Source organism: Aquarana catesbeiana, linkage group LG08 (assembly GCF_042186555.1).
Source record: "Aquarana catesbeiana isolate 2022-GZ linkage group LG08, ASM4218655v1, whole genome shotgun sequence".
Classification (NCBI taxonomy): Eukaryota; Metazoa; Chordata; class Amphibia; order Anura; family Ranidae; genus Aquarana; species Aquarana catesbeiana.
In genome coordinates, this window is record NC_133331.1 from 47249369 (window position 1) to 47266982 (window position 17614).

General features: G+C 44.3%; 1 protein-coding gene across 1 annotated transcript; it reads right to left on the bottom strand.

The window, feature by feature from the left end:
• Positions 1 to 990: 990 nt before the first annotated feature.
• Positions 991 to 13258, bottom strand: KCNK18 (potassium two pore domain channel subfamily K member 18). Its single transcript, XM_073597602.1, has 3 exons — positions 13243 to 13258; positions 9422 to 9538; positions 991 to 2424 (listed from the first exon to the last, which is right to left on the bottom strand). Exons 1-3 carry the CDS (start codon positions 13256 to 13258, stop codon positions 1580 to 1582), a joined length of 978 nt encoding a protein of 325 aa, XP_073453703.1. The 3' UTR covers positions 991 to 1579.
• Between the last annotated feature and the right edge of the window lie 4356 nt (positions 13259 to 17614).

The following is a 17614-nucleotide window of genomic DNA, read 5'->3' on the forward strand; positions in this document are numbered from 1 at the left end:
CACACCCCCGAGGAATCCCTTTCTGGGCTGCAGCTCAATTCATTCTATTCACCAGCAGGTGAAGCTGAAACTCAGTACATTATTGCACAACCTACTACATTAACACTAAAAAGTTGAAGAACAATTAAGCAGGACATAACACATCTGCTTTATTCAGTCCAAGATTTCACATATCTGAAGAAATGGCACTTTGGGTTGCAAATTGTTTAATTCATAAAGGTTGTGTATACAAATGTCCCATGCAAATGCAGGTCTCTTGTGTCTTAAAAAAACACTGTGCAAAACTTGGCAAAAATTCAGTTTCGGATGGAGTAATGAGCGGTTAGAACCTCTGCCAGGTATTTATTGATGTATGTGTCCCTGTGGGGAAAATTTTTGCTTTTCCTGGAGAATATTGTTATCTGAATAGGAAGTGACGGGAAAGCAAAAAATGTTGGTTGTCACCAAAGCTGAAAGTGAGGGTAAAGCTTCCACTGGGGACACCTCTTTTAATGACAAAGCTGGCCATAGACGGATCGAAGTTCGACCAGTTCAGCAGGGACTGGCCGAATTTTGATCAGCGTGTGGCCCTACCTGTTTGACAGAATTTGATCATTTGGTCAACTTCTGTTGAAGGAAAATGTTTCTTGTTCTTGCAGGCACTGATCAGTGTATTCTGAGAGTACCGAGTCCTGCTGTCAGAATACAATGTTCGGGTACAACCCCGGGTTACAGGAAAGAAAATCGCTAGATTCCCCCATCAACACAGTCAGTGTTAATGGGGGAATCACTCCTGTGGAGCCATTGTGTTCTCCCTAGTAAGCGAGGCGGGGCGAACCATCCCCACCAGGAGAACACAGTGATTGCTAGTGGCTATAATAGCTGCTAGCAATAACTGCATGTAAAATCTGACAGGCTGGTTGTACCCAGGTTGATCGAATGATCGACTTGGGTACATTCAGCTGGCCCATACATGGTTTGAATCTTGGCTGAAACAGTCGAGATTTGAACCGCCTATGGGCGTGGTAACTGTCTCTTGCCAGCTTTGAATTGGAATTTTGTAGAGATTTCTGAAGGACTGGAAGCCAGGGAATATCTCCCAATGGAATACAGACAGCAAAAAAAGAAAAAAAATTCAAACCTGCCATGGTCTTTTACCAGTCCCTAATCCATCCGGAATTAAAAAAAAAAAAACCTTTTGGCTTCAGATGCACTTTAAATGTGAGCTACTGAAGATCCCCTTTACAACTATGCATGCTGGGTAATCTTCCTGTAAACTGTAAAATGTAAAACCCGTTTTGAAGACGACAACAATGGAAAACTATCAGAAAATTCCAAATTTCCAGTTTGATGATTTTTGTCATGTTTATAACGTGACAACAAAGAGGAGCTTTGACAGCTGCCGGTGTTCTCAGACAATTATGGAATCAGAGAGAATTCATTGACTTTTTCTTGGCAGTTATATTGAAAGAAAGATTTTTAATAATTTATTTTAATTGGTTGGGCATGTTTGATATTCACATATGTTTAGTCTCTGTCTCTATTAAACATGGCCACCTGCGTTGTCTGACTTTCTTCTGTTATGTTCATACTCTGCAGATCACGGCTCCACTTCTGTTTTAAGATTGGTCTTTTTTGAGCTCATCTGAACGTTTCCTCCACTGACGCAGATAATGCACTGCTTATACAGGTAGACCATGCGGTTCTGCATCAGTTTAAATGCCATACAAATAATGGCCATGCCAACCACCGTGTACACAGAGAGCAACAGGAAATAATTTGGGTGAGCGGGAAAGACGTCACCGAAACCGATTGTGGTTAGCGTGACGAAGCAGAAATAAAAGGCTTCTAGTCTGCCCCATTCCTCCCATAGCGGGAGGATGAATGCGCCAAGCATGATGTAAGCGACCACAATGAAGATAATGAGCAGAACTGGAACGTCCAGCTGGTCAACCTCCTCGCCTAGATTGTCGAAGTTAAAGAAGACAGAGTCAGACATCTGCTTACTGTCCAGGTCGGGGCAAGAGTGACATCTCTTCAATCGGTTTTTCAAAGGCAGCTCGCTGCGATTCTCCTTGATGATGATCAATTCAAAGATGTCGATATTGCTCATTTGCATGTAACGCCTTTTCACACTGGCCTGGCTCTTCAGCACGTCCGTCAGGTTTAGGGGCTCCTTGATGGACAGACGACTGTCCAGGGTGGACTCTGTGCTGGATTTATTAGAATGGCTCGAGAAGGTAGGGAAGGTGTTGGGCACTTTGGATTGGCGCTGAGAATGTCTGTGGCAGACATCCAGAAAATATTTATAAGTCTTCGACAGAAAGCCGGCCATAATGCCTCCTAAGTCAGCCAGCACCATTAACATGAGCGGTATGCCGATTGCAGCGTATAACATACACACGATCCTTCCAGGTACGGTGATGGGAGTCAGATTCCCATAACCTAGACAAGAGAGAGAAAATCGAACATTAACAGGAGAAAAATGATGGACACCAAGAACCAAGACAGACCGATGTAAAACTAGAGACACAGGAACGCCATGTTCCCAAATAAAGCAGTCTTTTTTTTTTTGTACATTTTTGGCACATTTTTGTAAATATTTTATTATATCTTTTCATGTGACAACACTGAAGAAATGACACTTTGTTACAATGTAAAGTAGTGAGTGTACAACTTGTATAACAGTGTAAATTTGCTGTCCCCTCAAAATAACTCAACACACAGCCATTAATGTCTAATCCGCTGGCAACAAAAGTGAGTACACCCCTAAGTGAAAATGTCCAAATTGGGCCCAATTAGCCATGTTCCCTCCCCGGTGTCATGTGACTCGTTGGTGTTAAAAGGTCTCAGGTGTAAATGGGGAGCAGGTGTGTTATGCCCCGTACACACGGTCGGACTTTGTTCGGACATTCCGACAACAAAATCCTAGGATTTTTTCCGACGGATGTTGGCTCAAACTTGTCTTGCATACACACGGTCACACAAAGTTGTCGGAAAATCCGATCGTTCTGAACGCGGTGACGTAAAACACGTACGTCGGGACTATAAACGGGGCAGTGGCCAATAGCTTTCATCTCTTTATTTATTCTGAGCATGCGTGGCACTTTGTCCGTCGGATTTGTGTACACACGATCGGAATTTCCGACAACCGATTTTGTTGTCGGAAAATTTTATCTCCTGCTCTCCAACTTTGTGTGTCGGAAAATCCGATGGAAAATGTCCGATGGAGCCCACACACAGTCGGAATTTCCAACAACATGCTCCGATCGGACATTTTCCATCGGAAAATCCGACCGTGTGTACGGGGCATTAGTGTTATCGCTCTCACTCTCTCATGCTGGTCACTGGAAGTTCAACATGGCACCTCATGGCACAGAACTCTCTGAGGTTCTGAAATGACTTGACTGTTGCCAGCATTGCTGCAGAGGTTGAAGGGGTGGGGGGTCAGCCTGTCAGTGCTCAGACCAGAAATTGGTCTGCATGGCTGTCATCCCAGAAGGAAGCCTCTTCTAAAGATGATGCACAAAAAAGCCCGCAAACAGTTTGCTGAAGACAAACAAACTAAGGACATGGATTACTGGAACCATGTCCTGTGGTCTGATGAGACCAAGATAAACTTATTTGGTTCAGATGGTGTCAAGCGTGTGTGGCAGCAACCAGGTGAGGAGTACAAAGACAAGTGTGTCTTGCCTACAGTCAAGCATGGTGGTGGGAGTGTCATGGTCGGGGGCTGCATGAGTGCTGCCAGCACTGGGGAGCTACAGTTCATTGAGGGAACCATGAATGCCAACATGTACTGTGACATACTGAAGCAGAGCATGATCCCCTCCCTTCGGAGACTGGGCCGCAGGGCAGTATTCAAACATGATAATGACCCCAAACACACCTCAAAGACGACCACTGCCTTGCTAAAGAAGCTGAGGGTAAAGGTGATGTACTGGCCAAGCATTTCCCAAGACCTAAAACCTATTGAGCATCTGTGGGGTATCCTCAAAGAGAAGGTGGAGGAGCGAAGGTCTCTAACATCCTCTAGCTCCTCAGAGAGAAGCGGAAGAGGACTCCAGTGGCAACCTGTAAAGCTCTGGTGACCTCCATGCCCAAGAGGATTAAGGCAGTGTGGAAAAATAATGTTGGCCACACAAAATATTGACACTTTGGGCCCAATTCGGACATTTTCACTTAGGGGTGTACTCACTTTTGTTGCCAGCAGTTCAGACATTAATGGCTGTGTTGAGTTATTTTGAGGGGACAAAAATGTGAGGGGTGTACTCACTTTTGTGAGATACTGTATAAGAGAAGGGCACAGGTGCAAGGATTAACAAATAATAAAACCAACACTATTGTGCAGACTCACACCTAAAGAGACCGTGCTCCAGTTCCAGTGGCACCAAGTAAAAGCGTATGTATACAACAGTGCTGGACCTATTTGGATTCTGGAGGTGATCCATAATATGGTGCTCTTCAAAAGGATCCTATGGGTAGAAGAAGGTGAAGGGAAAAGTAGTCCTGAAGGGGTCTCGGCTGCTGCCTTGCTGGTAGCGACATGAAATCGCTTGGCAGGATAAGTGTAAATGAGATATAAGGCACGCTCGATCTGCAAGGATGTCACATGTCAGGCTTTTATACATGTTTATTGAAGTTCACAGGGTACACAAGGAGCCAGTGTGTTTTGGAGGAAAGGCCTCCCCCTTCATCATATTCAAATTCTCCCGCCAACAGTTTCCCTCACTTTGGCCGGATCCTTTTCATTGCCCACAGCCTCACAAGAGCTCCGGCAACAACTCATCTCCAGTTCCAGACCAGTTGTCAATTCATCCACCACCTCAGCATTGGTGAAGAGAGAGGCTTTTCTCCTGAAATGCGCTGGCTCCTTGTGTACCCTGCAAACTTCAATAAACCCATTGTATAAAAGCCTGAAGTGTGACACCCCTGTATATCGAGCGCTCCTCATATCTCGTTTACAATTATCCTGTCGGCAATTTTCCAGCAAGGCAGCAGCCGAGTTCCCATTAGGACTACCTTTCCCTTCACCTTCATCTACCCACAGGATCCCTTTGGAGAACACCATATCACGGATCACCTCCAGGGATACCAGACTCCAAATAAGTCCAGCGTTGTCTTATACTTACGTTTTTACTCGGTGCCACTGGAAGTGGAGCACAGTCTCTTTAGATGTAAGTGAGTCTGCACAATGAAGTGTTGCTTTCATTACTTGTGAATCCTTGCACCCTGAGCTGTTCTCTTTTATATTACAGAGAGGGATCTATCCTAGGTCTCTGTCCTAGGTTCCTTAGAAGCTGTAGGATTCTCTTCCTTTGCCCTTCTTCTATCACCCATGGACTTTCATCTACCATTGAAATTGTGAGCACTGGGTGGCTTGTACTTGCTAATTATGTGTTTTCTCTTTATTATAACAGATTATCTAGATTCCAAACTTTTTGAATGGATTTGGGGATGACGAGAACCACTCTCCTTTTTTTTTTTGTTTCCCATGAAGGAGATTTCCCTTTACTTCCTGTCCCTGAGGCACAACAGGAAGTGAAAATAAATCTTTCCAAAGTAAAGGTAGGTCCTCATTCACATGGACATATTTAAAGTGATTGTAAAGGCTCCCACAGCCCCCTGTAATATTTACTTGAGCCCCCTCATGAGCGCCTCGGCTGTCCCAGGACTCCCTCTCATCATTGGCTAAGACTGAGTCATTGGCTCCCACTGCTGTCAATCACAGCCAGTGAGCCAATGAGTTGAGAGCAGGGGCAGGACTGAGCTGCAGTTCTATGTGTCTTATGGAATCATAGAGCAGGGCTCCAGAGTGAGCACGCACTTAGGCCCCCACGCGGCTTGCTGTTGGGGGCACTGGTCAAGGGGGAAGAGCCAGGAACACAGAAGAGGGACCCGAGAAGAGGAGGATTGGGGCTGCTCTGTGTAAAACCATTACGCACAGCAGATACGTTTTTTTTTTTTTTTTTAAAGCTGAAGTTTTAATACCTCTTTAAGTGTACATCTGTGCAAAGGGCCTGCATGTGATGCATAGATGTTGCATGAATCCATTTGCAGGCCGTCCCATTCAAGTAAATTGGGCTGCGCTGCAAACGCGAGTCAAGCGCATGAGTCCAATTGCAGGTCCTTATTCTCATGATAAGTGTACATCTGTGTGAAGGGCCGTCTTTGCCCACTTGGACTCACGTCTTTGCCCATCTGCGTCCAGGCCGTCCCATTCGTATCTATTGGGATGCAGCAGCTGCACAAGCACAGCCACTAGTCCCATTTTGACAGCTGTACATTTCCTATGATTTGAGCCCAGTCTTGCCACAAAGAGTTAATCCAGCTTTGAGCAATCCTCTTTTATTGTTCAGTGAGATAAAACTTGACAAACAGAGAAAAACTTTGTCAAATCCTCCCCCTTGCTGTGAGTGACAGGTGATTTACATATCTTGTGCACTAGCCTAAGACATGCATTATTTTTTAATTCCCTCCCCCACTCCTTTCTTCTGCAGCTCTGCAAGGATTGGATGTTCCACACCTCACCATGATTTGGCATGCCGAAGTCATGTGGTTACTTTCCTGTCTTTTCACTGGATGTTAGAGATCATAGCAGAAGTTCAGTGTAAGAAATACACAGGAGAAAATGCATATTGACAAGGGGAGTGTAGAGGTGGGCGGGGAGTCTACTGACATCACGACTCCACCCACCGAGCTCCAGACAACAGACCCACCCACAGAATCTGCAGTTTTTCGGGTCTCATAACAGACAGAGGGGAGACATTTGACAGGTAAAGATACATGCAGGAGAAAGGATGACATTGGGTTTACATCCACTTTAATGCTGCTTAGCCGCACTCTGATATGTGATACACTGTGGATTGCTTTTCAGAGAATTTCACAGTTTATACATGGCACAGCCAGGTTGGTGACCAGACTTCTCCCTGCCATAGTTAAGATAAGCCCCGGATCAGAAAGAGCTGTAGTGTAGGGGCCGCATGACTGGGGGGGACGCTGTAAAAAGATGCACCAGGAAGTAGTGGGCAGGAAGGGGGAGGCAGTGCTGTGGGTCCCGGGGGCGGTCCTGCAGTCTTTTATCAGCACAAGGGAGGGGCGGGGCTTATTATTCAGGCACAGTGGAGGAGGTATCACATGAGCTTACAGATTTTCCCTCCCTCCCTCCCTCCCTCTAGGCAGCTGTATGGATGTTTGTTGTGTTTTCTCTATGTGTTCTCCTGTTGTTTCAGGTACTGGTGGCAGGGGTCTCTGGTTCCTGAAGGTCGGAATGGTGATGGTATATATATATATATATATATATAATTTTTTTTATTATGTGTTTATATATATATATATCCTGTATTTATTGGCGTATAACACGCACCCCAAGTTTAGGAGGGAATTTTAAGGTAAAAAACTTTTAGGAGTAAAGTTTAAGGAAGAAAAACTTACATTAAAATGCCCATCAATGCAGCATTATCGGTGTCCATTGCAGCCTTGTCAGTGTCAGTGCAGCCTTTTCAGTGCAGCTTTGCCCCAGTGCAGCCTTGTCAGTGCAGCCATGTCAGTGCAGCATTGCCCCAGTGCTCGATCCCTGCCGACATACACAGCCGTGTGTAAATTCAAATATGGCACCGAGACTGCAGGGACTCGGCGGAGCGGAGATACACATAACCGAGAGTCCTCGGCTTTTTTCGGCGCCGCTCACAGTCACGCCCAGTCCCGCCCTATGATGGACATAACACAGGTCCAATGGCGGGACTGGGCGGGACTGTGAGCGGCGCCGAGAAAAGCCGAGGACTCTCGGGTATGTGTATCTCCGCTCCGCCGAGTCCCTGCAGTCTCGGCGCCATATTTGAATTTACACACGGCTGTGTATATCGGCGGCGATCGCGGCAAAAGCTGCGATCACTCCGATCCGAACAAAAAGTGACGGGGATCGGCCTATAACACACACCTACGATTTTCCCCTGATTTTGAGGGGAAAAAAGTGCGTGTTATTTGCCGATAAATACGATATATATATATATATATATATATATATATATATATATATATATATATAGGTATTTTTATACAATTTTGTTTGGAATTAATAAAGAGGCCATTGTTGGACATTTAATCCAGACAGTGTTACGTGTTTCATTGGTACATTAACTAAGGGGGGGGGGGTTGTAAATGGGATTATGGGTCAGGGCAGCTAACATATCAGCCTTACACCAGGCAAGCATTACAGCCTGGTCACTTCCCTAACTTTATTGGTTAAAGGAGCTGCACCACACTAAAAGGTCACCCTTTGCTCACTCTGATCTCTCCTCCTGACAGTGTGTTTGTTGTCAGCATGTTGCACATCTTGTTGGCTGCTGGTACTGTCTGTCTCCCAGTCTGATGCTACTGTACAGTGAATTATAGATGAATTTAATTATAGGCTCATACCAAGATGAATTTAGTGACTTAGGCCTCTTTCTCACGGGGCGGATCAGTGATGATCCGCCCCGTGAACATCCGCTGGCTCAGCGGGGATCGCTCCGCCGATCCCTGCTGAGCAGGAAGATGACAGGTGCATCGCTGCACACTGTGCAGCGATGGACCTGTCAGAGCGCCGCTCTCCCCTATGGGGGATCGGATGATGACGGACCGTAGTGTCCGTTGTCACCCGATCCGATCCGAAAACGGATGGAAAAGTAGGTTTTTCCTCCGTTACACTTTTCGGATCGGAGCAAGGTCGGATGTCAGCGGACATGTCACCGCTGACATCCGACGCTCCATAGGGATGAATGTATGTCCGTTTTTCATTCGAAAACGGAAGGATGAAAAACGGACATACGGATCGTCCATGTGAAAGAGGCCTTACACTAGCTGCATTTAATATTTTAATAATATATAAAACTGCAATAAAGAGACCCTGTTGCTATACAGCAGTTTTCTGAAGCTCGAGGGAAACCATCTCTTCCCGAAAATATCTTCTGGGCCCCCAAAGCTCCCACTGATCCCATCTGCTGACCCCCGCTCATTACAGGACACAGCAGTGACATGGCGTCCAGTAGGAGGAACTAGGGGGTGTTCAGATTATCGATCGTCCCTGGGTCTTCAGGAGACCATTTTTCAGGAACGGAGAGGAGTTTGGTGGCATTGGCGGCAGCAGAGGTTATTATTTGCACTCTTCTTTTACAGGGAGAGCTCGCCCAGGGAACATACAGTAAGTGAAGCTACATGGTCATTTTAGTTGATGTTTTTTAATAACGGAGTTCAGCTTTAATTTCCTCAAGTTGCTTTCAGCAGGTCATTTGTCAACTGCTTCTTTGAGCCAATCTGTGTAATCTGATCTCTCTACCCCTCCCCATGAACAAACCCTAAGAGAGGTGATTGGACTATCACTACAGCTTCTCTTCCAATTTCATATATTTACTTGCCGTTGACATAACGATGATTGGAGCGCAGTGTGTGATGTGACACTTACCGACGGTGGTGATGACGGTGCAGCAGAAGAACAGGGAGCTCAGGAATGTCCAGTTGCCTTTATTCCTCACATATGGAGCAATGAGAGTTCTGGAAAGGTTCTTAAAACTTTCTTCATCTGGAGAGAGAACAGAAGAGAGGAACTGTGATAATACTGGACAATAAGGGGACACTGCTGGGGGCGAGAGACAAAACGGACATCAGTGCTCCAGTTTTAGTAAATCTCCCCCCAATATTTTTGCTTTAGGTACATTTTAAAGAACATTAACACCTATGTGATATCATGTATTCATTACACTGAACAGGAACAAAACCACTTTTTTTAGGAGGGGCAGAGACACAAACTACTGCAGGGAAATCTCACCTTCGTGGGAGGGGCAGAGACACAAACTACTGCAGGAAATCTCACCATTGTGGGAGGGGCAGAGACACAAACTACTGCAGGAAATCTCACCCTTGTGGGAGGGGCAGAGACACAAACTACTGCAGGAAATCTCACATTGTGGGAGGGGCAGAGACACAAACTACTGCAGGAAATCTCACATTGTGGGAGAGGCAGAGACACAAAGTACTGCAGGAAATCTCACCATTGTGGGAGGGGCAGAGACACAAACTAGTAACTAAATGCACTTGAGTGATTGCTGCATGGGATTTCTCGGGATGGCTGTCCTGGTGGTGAAAACAGTGGACCATGCCAGTGTAATATGTGTTGAAATGGCCACTTGCACTCTCCATCAAAAGCCTAAGTGACAGGTTGATAACTGAGAAACACAAATGGGAGACAGGGACAGAATGTTGTTACCTTATAACAGGAAATGCATGAACAAGGAGCTACATGACAGAATCACCAGGGATTATTATTATTATTATTATTATTATTATTATAAGCTGCAAGTTTTTTTTTTTTTTTAACAACAAGGGTGGTCTTTATTGAAGAAAAGTCAGTACATAAGATACAGTTACGAAGAAAAATATGGTAGGTATACAAGCATCTCATAATCTATACAAATAGGGAGCAGTAAACAGCACGGGAATAGTAAACCGGATCTATGAAGGCAGTAAGAGGGAGCAGGGGGGGGATAGGACGGGGGGGGGGGGGGTAAGGGGGGGGGGGGGGGGGGGGAGACAGCTCGCACAGTACCACAAAGCTGCAAGTTTAAAGCGATTGAAAATACGTTTTTGAAATGACAATGAGTTGTGGCGGTGACCCCCAGAGACAGAGAGGGCTGACATTTTTTCTCAGGGTGCAGGTTACTAGGCATGGTTGGTTGGTTGGTGGTGTACAACGTAGACAGTTAAAGAAAAGATGGGTGCCAGTCACTTTTATGCTGAACAAAGGTGAGTTTATTGCTCACGATAACACACAATTCAGGGAGAGAGGGGTAGGGCACAGGACACCCTTGGTCAAATAAAGCAGCAGACTCCTTAGACACTAAGTAGGAAAGGCAGACAGCAGTACAGAAAAAGAGCCTTTAGGCTGTGACCAGCAATCTGTACTTTTGTAGCAACAGCTGTCTCCTATAGCAACTGATAAAGAACCCAAAAAGGAAGGCAGGAATTCTCTGGATGATTCCATCTTGATGCTTTCCCAGGCTCTCCATGGTTCCCTGGTCCATAGCAGCGTAACCTCTGGTACTTCATCTCAGGTCTCCATCCTTTCTTTCATGCCTCCAGTCCATAAGCAGGCTCCTCCTTGCAGAGCCTCGTGCACATGGCTAGGCCTTAGGCTTTAGGCCTACCCAGAACAGCAGCTGTTCCTCCTCACACATCCAAACCAGACCAAGGTCTGGGTGGGAGGACCCTGATCACCTGACTTCCTTTAACTCCTTCCCGACCGCCGCATGCCGATATACGTCGGCAGTGATCGCTGTCATGTGAGTAGTAGCCCATCCCCCACACAGTTAGAATCACTCCCTAGGACACACTTAACCTCTTGATCGCCCCCTAGTGTTTAACCCCTTCACTGCCAGTGTCATTTACACAGTAATCAGTGCATTTTTATAGCACTGATCGCTGTATAAATGACAATGGTCCCAAAATAGTGTCAAAAGTGTCCGATGTGTCCGTCATAATGTCGCAGTCACGATAAAAATTGCAGATCGCCGCCATTACTAATAAAAAAAAAATAATAATAATAAAAATGCCATAAATCTATCCCTTATTTTGTAGGCACCATAACTTTTGCACAAACCAATCAATATACGCTTATTGCGTTTTTTTTTTTAACCAAAAATATGTAGAAGAATACATATCGGCCTAAACTGAGGAAAACATCTTTTTTTTGTATATATTTTTGGGGATATTTATTATAGCAAAAAGTAAAAAATATTGCTTTTTTTTTTTCAAAATCATCGCTCATTTTTTTGGTTATAGCGCAAAAAATAAAAACTGCAGAGGTGATCAAATACCACCAAAAGAAAGCTCTATTTGTGGGGAAAAAAAGGATATAAATTTTGTTTGGTTGCAACGTTGCATAACCGCGCAGTTGTCAGTTAAAACAACGCAGTGCCAAATCGCAAAAAGCGCTCCGGTCAGGAAGGGGGTAAATCCTTCCGGGGCTGAATTGGTTAAATATGTGCCATGAAACTCCTGATTGGCTGAGAAAAGTATGCATAGTCATAACCTAGCTTCACTGTAGCTCATCATACTAATGCCAAAGGTAACAGTGCCACCTATTGACAGAAGGGAGGTACCACAGCTAAACCAGGCTTAGGATAAAAACCCAAATGATCATAAAGGCTACAAATCAGCCAGGCTAATTACCACCTAGCACAGGTAAATTTACTGATATCCCTGTTTAAAACAAGGGTGCTACAACAATAACATATTAATGCTTCTATGAGATTTTAGTGATTGAGTGTACAACCAAATGTGTCCCTTTTAGGGACACACCCATTTTCTGCATCAAGAGCCCATGCTCCGACTCCTATCCAATCAGCAGCCAGGAACCAGGGGTCCCATGTGTCTGAAAAATACTCCACAAATGCAAAAAACATCCTAAGGTAAACTTGTCACCCTTTGTGAATATAAGAACTTCAATAGCAGGGGTTGCCCCCCAGATGCCATTTGGGAAGGAAATGTAAGACAGTCTGTATCACCCTTAACAACCAATGAGATTCCAGATGTGATTTTTCCATTACAGATGAAAGAATGAAAACTAAAATTGGTTGCTGTGAACATCCTCGAATTCCCTTTCCTGTGTACCAGAGCAGGCTTTGTACAGTGTGGTAACCAATGAGTGATTGGAGGCAGTGTCAGTAGATTGTAAGCTCTTTGTTTTTCTTTTTTTATCAGTTTTATCACATTGATCCTTTCACATTTATTTGGTGGTTTCTGTGAAGGGATGCAGATTGCAGAGTTTGCTGTATGTCTATAGATTATATTATTAATGTAACTGTGGGCAATCCAAAAACTACATGATAAAGTGAACCTGTCACAGAGCAAATATCTGTGCGATTAGCCACTTCAGCTCCAGGATTTTATTTGATAATGATGTCCTTTTTTCCCCACAAATAGAGCTTTCTTTTATTGGTATTTGATAAACTCTGTGATTTTTATTTTTTTGCGCTGTAAACAAAATATTTTTTACTTTCTGCTCTTAAACATATCCAATTAAAAATTAAAAAAATCTAATTTCTTCATCAATTTAGGCCACTATGTATTCTGCTACATATTTTTGGTAAAAAAAAAAATACCAATAAGAGTGTATTGATTGGTTTGCGCAAAAAGCTATAGAAACTACGTCTACAAACTATGGGATGTTTTTATGAATTTTTTTTTTTTACATACTAGTATTAGTAATGGTGGCGATCAGCGACTTACAGCAGGACTGAGACATTACGGCAGACAAATCAGACACTGATATTTTTGACACTTTTTTGGGGACCAGTGACACTAATATAGCAATCAGTGCTAAAAATATACACTGTTACTGTACTAATGACACTGGCAGGGAAGGGGTTAACACCAGGGGCGATCAAAGGGTTAAATGTGCTCCTAGGGAGTGCTTGCTGGATACACACTGTACAATTTTCTGTAGATTTTTTCCTTCAGATTTACCAAAACCATATAATATGAGGTCAAACCTTAAGAGTTTCAATTTGTATGCAGTCAGGCAGGCCCTTGCACTACATGGTTTTGGTAAATCTAAAGGAAATCATACAACAAAAGTTGTATAGTGTGTATGGGGTCTGACTGTGTGTGGGGGGTGCTTTGACTGGGGGAAGACAAAGATCTGTGTTCCTGCTCAGCAGGAACACAGGATCTCCATCTTCCCCTCTCACAGAACGGCAATCTGCCTTGTTTACCTAGGCAGACCGCCGTTCTACCTCTTTGGGGAACGATCGCTGGGTGCCGTTTGAAACATTGGGTCCACCTGGAGTGGGTCGCCGGCGGTGCGCATGCGCGCCCCAGACCCAGAAATTTAGCACAGCAGGTACGACCCATCGACTGTTGTAGCAGACTGTGCAGTTGATTTACTAAAGGCAAATAGACTGTGCACTTTGCAAAGAGCAATTGCTCCAGAGCTTAGTAAATGAGCAGAAGCTCTGCTGACTTCCATCATCCAATCATGTGCAAGCAAAAATGCTATTTTTTTTTTTATCTTCCTTGCATGTGATTGGGTATTCTTTGCAAAGTGAAGCTTTACCTCATTTACTAAGCTCTGGAGCAACTGCAATTGCAAAGTGCACCGTCTATTTTATGTCTTTAGTAAATCAACCCCATTACATAGCTCCTAACTGTCCCTGATTTCGAGGGACTGTCCCTGATTTGGAGCAATGTCCCTCTGTCCCTCTTTCCTCCTCATTTGTCCCTCATTTTAGTCTGATCTATATAGTTGTATATAAAATGCACTTTTTATCTTTCAAAAAGTGTTTCCCATTGCTAAACCTTTCATCCAAATTCTAAATGGCTGCATTTGTACATTTTAAAAGCCAATATAAAGGAAAATTGGTGATAAAAAAAAGCACTTGTAGATTTAATTAACCCTTTTTTTTTAATATGTCCCCTCTAAGGGGCAAGACGGGGGGGGGGGTGTCCTATGCCTACATACGTTTGCTAATAGGTGTCCCTCATTCCCATCTCTAAATGTTGGGAGGTATGCCCATTGTGAATGTTGTCACTAGCACTTATTGTGATACTGAGGGACCCCTCCCTGTGCAGAGGGGTGGAATACTGGTGAGAAAGGTGCAGAGAGCGGGAAGGGATATTTCCTGGTGGTCTTTACAATACTGTGACCGTAGGCACTGCTGGGGGACTACAAATCCCAGTATGCAGTGCAGGCTGATCCTGTAAGGACAGAATGATACCCAAGTGACAATCAGCTGCGATTACAAGCAATTGGGACGTCCAAGACCGCAGATCAGTGTGTAATCCCTATACAATGGGGCAAGTTTGGGGTTTGTAAACACATGTAAAGGTGAGTGAAACACAATGGGGGGGGGGGGGGTTTACTTAAACTGGAGCACTCAGAATCTGGTGCAGCTGTACATGGTAGCCAATCAGCTTCTAACTTCAGTTTGTTCAATTAAGCTTTGGCAAAAAAATCTGGAAGCTGATTGGTTTCTATATAGAGTTGCACCAGACTTTGTACTCTCCAGCTTTAGTAAATAACCCCCTTAGACTTTCTAGATTTTAAGCAAAAATCAGAAGATTTCTGGCAAAATGTTGGCGTGTTGGTGCAATGCGTTGCATTCTATAGGGAAGGTGAAATGTATGGGTTTAGTTTTTTTCGCCCAAGAATCATACAGACAATACCCCAGACTCATTCATTTTTCCAATTGAAAACAAATATAGAAATATTTGAATCCTGAGTGAACAATGAATCACGGGTGAAAACATATTTTCATATAATAATAGACCCCTTTGCGTTTTCGGTGGTTGTCATCGGTGCAATGGGCTTTATATGAATCTCTATACACCTATCCTGGGCCTGTTCTTGTGCCAAAAATGACCTCTTATTAGATTTACTAAGGCTGCTTTCACACAAGTGGCTGGGGGGAGGGGGGAGCGGCGCAAAAGCAGACGGTTGATCAACATTTTTTCCACCCCCTAATACACACCTACAAGCAGACATGGTGCTGCTCAGATAAGTATACATTGCAGCAGCCTGTCAGATTCTCCAATGTAAGTGAATAAGACCGTGCAAGCCAAATGCCTTCTTCTGAAAAGCGATCCACTACGGATCGCTTTCTTGGGGGGGGGGGTAAATAATTCTTCTAGGGTGAAAGGAGTCTTAGGGATTGTTTACACACGCTGCATGTACAGCGCCTCTGAACAGCAACCTGCGCTTGGCTCACTTTTCAGAGAAGTTTAACGGGGGTGATATGTTGGCTCCTCGCTGACTTTTTTAACCCCTTAAATATCACACATAGTCTTTGGTAGTTGCAGCACGGCCCCATTAACCGGCATGGGTTGCATTAGGTGGGCTACAGTTTCCTCCAAACATGACGGGGTTTATTTCCTGCTGCGACATATGTACACCCCCGTCGGCTACCTTTCAACCTAAAGGCATAGGTCACCTTTACCAAAAAACTGCCCATGCTGGTAAGGGGTGCCTGCAGTGTAGATTAAAAAAAACTGTGGAGCTCTGTCCAGTTAAATACTGCCCTTGCTATAGGTGTAAGCCATTTATGTTCCTCCTGAAGCCTGACTGAAAATCTCCCAGAGATTGCTTCTCCCCATCCTGTCTAGTTGCTAGGGCGTTGCTAAGGGTCTCTCACCTCCACTATCACAGGAGATGGCTGCTTCTCTGATTCAAACCCTCTCACTCCCCTGACGCAGTAGCACTGAGCTCACCGTGTGGAAGCTCACGCCTGTCATGGTGGGGGTTCAAAGTAATGGCTGTGAGTGACCCTTAGCAACGTCTTAGCAACAAGGGGATGTTGTCTCTGAACATTTTTCAGTCAGGCTTCAGAAGGTACCTAAATGGCCTACAACTGTGTAAAGGAGCCCTTAGTTACGTTTTTTTTTTTTTCAAAGAAGGAAAACAAAAGCGTGAAAATAAATGTTTTCATCCAAGATTTAGGTAACTTTCAGCCACGATTCATAATTTTTTTTCAAATCAAACCTTATGTGGGGTAAAGAGTGATGATAACAAATGTCGGCTTCATTAATCAATAATTTTATGATGTAATCAATATCGTCCAAATCACTCCACTCAATCCTACCCACACATGTCCATTGGCTGGTGGCTCCCTGTCCAGAAGACATCTGTCTGTCTAAATTACAATTCCCCTCCACAAAACTAAAATCAGGTTGCTACGGGTTACGGTGCACTGTGCAGTGCTCTGACTAGCAAACAATAATATGTAGAGACCATTATTCCATAACAACCGATCAGGAACAATCTTCCCCTCCCCTGACTCTGGTATTGAGTAATCTGGTTGCTATGGGTGATCCCCACATCACCATGGTATCAGAAAAGGAAGTGATTTTGTCACTGACAGCTACCAGGCAGCTTTCATCTGCTTAAAAGTGAGGCCATGACACATGTTGCTATGGATACTATTGACACTCTGGGGTTTATTTACGAAAGGCAAATCCACTTTGCACTACAAGTACAAAGTGCACTGAAATTGCACTGAAAGTGCACTTGGAAGTGCAGTCGCTGTAAATCTGAGGGGTAGATCTGAAATGAGGGGAAGCTCTGCTGATTTTATCATCCAATCATGTGCAAGTTAAAATGCTGTTTTTTATTTTCCTTGCATGTCCCCCTCAGATCTACAGCGACTGCACTTCCAAGTGCACTTTCATTGCAATTTCAAGTGCACTTTGCACTTATAGTTTGCACTTGTAGTGCAAAGTGGATTTGCCTTTCGTAAATAACCCCCTATGTGTCGGTTTTTAGAAGTGGACGACAGTGACACCTTCAACACCAACCTGGTAAGGGCCCCCACAACTGTCTGCTCCCCCAGAGAGGATCTGTACTGTGATCATGGCAGCCACCTAGCTGGCACTGTACTGGTCTGGATGGTATATATGGGACCTGTTGGCCATGTTACTAATAGGATAGAGATCTCACAGTTTGCCTGCAAAGAGGGGCCACCATTGGTAAAAATACCGGTTCCCTGGCTGTTTCTGGCTTCAATACTCAGTCACTGCCCCAGAACAAGCATGCAGCAAGTGAAGTCAAAACATATAACTCCGTAAGTGTATAAAATATACAAGATATAAATATATAAGGGTGCTCACT